This window comes from Heterodontus francisci, chromosome 23, assembly GCF_036365525.1.
Source record: "Heterodontus francisci isolate sHetFra1 chromosome 23, sHetFra1.hap1, whole genome shotgun sequence".
NCBI classification, from domain to species: domain Eukaryota; kingdom Metazoa; phylum Chordata; class Chondrichthyes; order Heterodontiformes; family Heterodontidae; genus Heterodontus; species Heterodontus francisci.
This window is the reverse complement of record NC_090393.1, coordinates 40,124,640-40,129,719: the sequence shown is the minus strand read 5'-3', so window position 1 is coordinate 40,129,719 and position 5,080 is coordinate 40,124,640. Positions and strand designations below refer to the sequence as shown.

General features: G+C 48.2%; 1 protein-coding gene across 1 annotated transcript; it reads left to right on the top strand.

The window, feature by feature from the left end:
- Positions 1–2,607: 2,607 nt before the first annotated feature.
- LOC137382921 (uncharacterized) lies at positions 2,608–3,066 on the top strand. The gene has a single exon (XM_068055498.1). It carries the CDS (start codon positions 2,608–2,610, stop codon positions 3,064–3,066), a length of 459 nt encoding a protein of 152 aa, XP_067911599.1.
- Positions 3,067–5,080: the final 2,014 nt, after the last annotated feature.

Below are 5,080 nucleotides of genomic sequence, written 5' to 3'. Positions count from 1 at the left end.
ACATTCACAGTTATATAGAGTAATAGTATATAACACATGACCGGTATTAGTTGCAAGTAACGGTCCCGCCCCGGGAGGGAGTGTAAAAGGGACGTACCGCTAACAACGGCTAACTCACTAAGTTTAAGGATGGCTGCGGGTAAAAAGGAAAACATAGAGCTTGATTGAGGACCGGAGGGATCCCTAGTAAGTTACCTAGGTGATAAAAACCAGAAGGCAAGGTTGGAAACCGAACGATCCACCAGCAAAACAAAAAGCGTGATGGAACGCAGAAAAGAAACAAAAGGAAGAGAAAGCATTCATATTGATACTACACGCATATCGGAAATTATGCCAACAAGTGAATAACAATAAAGGGAAACGTGAGGGAGGGACATGACAGCTGGCACCCATTAAGCCAACCGCGCCAGATACAACTGACGATGACGTGGACTGGGAGGCATTAGACTGGGAGGCCAGACAGTACGGCCCAGATGAGGACAGGGACCATTGGAGAAACGGGGGTCGACGGTCCCCGCCCGTGCCACCCCCTTACGAAACCCCAACTGATGGTAAGGGACCAGAAAAACAGAGCTTATGGCCCCTATAAAAGTAAAATTTATACCAGGCACACCGGCAGTAGTCGGACCGCCTCACCTCCACACGGTAGCAGATCAAATTAAGACCACGTATGTATCATTTCTGCCCAGTGATAAATTAAAACAAATGTTACCTGACCTGAAACTCTGACAGAATAATGGGATGTTTTGGCAGAAGATGAGAGAAGTGTGAATGTGGTCACAACCTCCACAACAGGGTTGTGGCTGGGTTAGTGAGGGCCAACATGTCCGAGGCCAAGTGGTGGGAATTACCGAGTATATACCAGGATGGGACCTGGTGTGATGCGATTGCGCCCACCACCGCCCAACAAGATCAAGATTATGATAGCTTTAAGGACGAGATAACCCAAATAATGGGACAGGTACCAGTAAATTGGGGATTGATAATCGGGATAACCCAGAACAAAGGCGAGTCCACACATGACTACGGAGAACGAAAATGGGCTAGTTACTAAGCTCACTTAGGTATGCAAAACCCAACTAGAGACGATTTAGCATTCCAAAAGATATACAGAGAGGGACTGAGTAGTGCCCAGCAAGCCATACTAAAAACCGGACTGGTTACAATGCAAATATAACACACATTAGTACTATGGGATACAGACATAGACAACCAACAAAAAGCTAAGGTAGCAGCAGTGGAAGCCGCTGAGGAGACAGTAGGGATAGTAGAAAGGGCCGAGGTATGCTTCAATTGTAACAAACCCGGACACCTGCGCAGCAAATGCCAGGCTCCAAAAGGGGGCGGCCTGCATCGATGCCGCAATTGTAATAAGCCCAGCCACGAAGCCAGCGACTGCTGGTCGAAAGGGGGAGGGAGTGAGGGTAGAGGACCTAGGGGGCAACCTAAGGGACAATATACTCTCGCCCCAAATGAACAGATATCCAACATGGATGATATGAACAAGAGGCAGCTGATTGAAATCATAAAAACACTGGCACAGAACCAAAAGCAATAGGTAGTATCGGCCCCCGGGAAGGACCCTGATCTCCATACATATATAACTGCATTGTTAGGGGACCGGCAATGTGATATGTTAGTAGATACGAGGGCTTGAGTGTCCATAACCAACCTGGAACTCCTGCTCACCAAACATTCTATCTTTATCCAGGGGATTGGTGGGAAGCAGATTCGAGCATATAAAATTACTAGACGCAATTACTAGAGGTGGGCGGCATGTTAATACCCGTCCAGTTCTGGGTGTGTAACAACCCCGAAGGGACCGTCCTGGGAGTAGATATTTTAAATGAATTGAATCTGTTAATTGACCCGAAGGATAAGCATTTATCTGGATAGGCCCAAAAGGGCACAAGCAACAAGTAACAGGGACAAGGGCAATGGCTCAACATGTGACTAAAGTAGGAAGTGTAAAACAACTGCGGAGAGACTGGTCCAAAGAGGGGAAATGGGGAATACTGTGCAATGCTGTTCGTGGAGTGTGGGCGGACACAAAATAGGACTGTGGGTTAGTAAGGATGGACCTGCTTGTGGTACCGGGCCCACACCACACACCAACAATACCCCATAAAACCTGAGGCAAAGGTAATGGTCCAGGGAATAGTGCTGGAATTGGTAAGGCAGGGAGTGCTGAAAGAAGTCACATCCACCACCAATTCCCCTGTATGGCCGGTCGGAAAACCAGATGGATCATATCGCCTAACTATCGATTATACTGCACTAAATAAGGTCACCCCACGGGAACATCCAATAGTGGCCAGCCCATCGACCATATTCAACACCTCAAACCCGAACATAAAATCTTCACTGTCTTAGATATAGCCAATTGGCTCTGGTCAATACCATTGCCATGTGAATCCCAGGATAAGTTCCATAAGGGATCGACAAAATACCTGGACCAGGATCCCACAGGAGTTCCACAACAGCCCCAATATATTTCACAGACTAATGAATCTGGCCCGAGAGGATCTGGACCTCACTCCATACGGAAGCACCCTGCTGTAGTACGTAGACGACATCATAATCGCATCTGAGAGTGCGGGCGGACATATGGGGGCACTCTTGTGCACCCTCCAGGCCCGAGAACAGCCAGGCTTTAAAATAAACCCTGTTAAGGCACGGGCAGGGCAGGCCCAGGTACGAAACTCGGGACATGAGATAAGCCAGGGATGCAGGATGTTACCGGAAGATAGGAAAACCGTTATCAGCAACATGCCAAGGTCACTTAAGGTCAGAGGTGTGAGAAAGGTGCTAGGTCTGTTTAAATATTGCCAGAATTTTATACCAAACTTCACGGCTACTGCAGAACCCATCCAGAAGTTAGTAAAGGGGTGTAAACCGGCTACAGAACAGGTAGACTGGGGACCCGAACAGGATAAGGCATACATGGAACTGAAGATTGCCCTGACATCTGCACCAGCCTTGAGATTGCCAAATATGTCCCGACCCTTCCACGTGTACTGCAGTATAGACGGCAACTTTTATAACGCCATGGTTACACAGGGGTGACATGAGGCCGGTAGCATACTATTTGACCCAGCAGACACCAGTGGTTAGTGGAATGGCCCGGTGTGTGGCCGCTCTCGATTGTGCCGCCTGGGCTGTGAGAGTCTGTGAGCCGGTAGCGATGTCAGTGTTACACACCCAACACACATTAGTGGACTTGTTGAACACGGGAAGTTACGATCAGTATCGGATAATAGAAGGGTTGCATGGGAAGCGGTCTTGATATCCAAGGACCGATCAGTACAAATAGTAAGGGATAGTAGCGTCAACCCAGCTGACAGTATGTGGTCTGAAGGAAAGGAACATGAGTGTCGAGTGGCCATTGATAGTGAGACCCACGGAACCATATCGGATGAGCCCCTCGAGAGCCCCGATTGCACCCTCTATGTAGATGGATCACGGAGGTACATAAACGGGGAACCCCACACGGGATGGGCCATAGTTAATAAAGATGGTAAAACCAAAGCTAAGGGAGGATTAGAAGGGGTGTTATCAGCACAAGTTGCAGAGTTAATAGCCCTTACAAATGCTCTAAAATTGTCAAAGGGAAAAAGGACCAACATTTTTACAGATAGTAGATATGCATTTGGAGTGGTGCATAATTATATGACTGCCTGGAATAGGAAAGGATATGTGACCTCAGTGGGGGCACCACATAAAGCATGAGAACATAGTCAGGGACCTGGTAGAAGCAGCACGGGAGCCTGCAGAGGCAGCAGTAATAAAAATAAAGGCTCACCGGAAAGTGGAAGATGAGCATCAGAGAGGTCATATGCTGGCCGACAAAGCAGCAAAACAAGCGGCCGGCACGGAAGAGCCCCGGTCGATTGCCGCAGGGGCAATAGGACCCTGCGAAATAAACGTTGAACAGCTGCAGGCAGACACCAGCACAGAGGAGCAGGGACATTGGACTAGGAAAGGTGCAGTAAAGGGGGGAGATGGAATATGGAGAAAGAATTTGTTGGTAGTAGCCCCTGACTGCATCCATTCCGAATTGTGAAGGATATATCACAGGCCGACCGTGATCGTATGATTAGCAGGTTAAGCAAAGACTAGTGGTGGAGTGGAATGGAAAGAGATGTGGCAAAATACTGTCAAAGATGCATAATATGCGGGCAACATAACCCAGGAAAGCCCATTAAGGTTAGAATGGCTCATCAGCCACGACAAAGGGTCCGTGGGAAAACTTGCAAATAGATTTCACGGGCCCATTACACAACAGCCGTGGAAAGACATATTGCCTGGTAGTAATAGATCAGTTCACCCAATGGGTAGAAGCATTTCCCACCCGAGACTGCAGTGCGAAAACAGTGGCCCATATCTATGCGTATGATATAATTCCCCAATGGGAAGTGCCTCTCCAGATAGACTCTGATCAGGGCACCCACTTCACGGGAAAGGTCATGAAGGAAGCCTGCAAATTATTGGGCATCCAACAACGATTCCAAGTACCATACCACCCTCAGAGCTCAGGGATGGCGGAACCGATCAACCGAACCCTCAAAACCACTCTAGGGAAAGCCATTACAGAGACAGGATGGGGATGGGTAGACGTCCTCCCATGTATAGTGATGCGTTTACAAGCAACGCCAAACCGGACAACTGGACTAACCTCCTACAAACTTATGACCGTGCGCACCATGTGCCTGCCAGAGGGAATATCGACAGTGAAGAACGAGGGCCAATATGAGACCGTATTCTGAACTATGTGCGACCGTTAGACAATCAGTTATAGGGGCTCCGACAAGAGGTAAAGGAACAGCAAACCACAAGGGATCAGGAAGCTCAGAATAAGGGATCAGTAGAGACGATACCAAAGGTTGGGGAGCGCGTGTTCGTTCAGGTGTTGCCAGGACGGACAGGTTTTGCTCCACGATGGATTGGACCTTACGAGGTGATCATGACAAGTGATACGTGCACATGAGTAGGGTAAAGGCAGGTGGAAACACTGGTCGCAGTTGAAGAAATATATTGACAATTCATAATTTTAGGATAATAGGCCTCATGCCTAGTATCC

What these genes read in the sequence shown, in the direction of transcription:
- LOC137382921 (XM_068055498.1), top strand. Translation starts at nt 2,608, where the DNA reads ATGGGGGCACTCTTGTGCACCCTCCAGGCCCGAGAACAGCCAGGCTTT.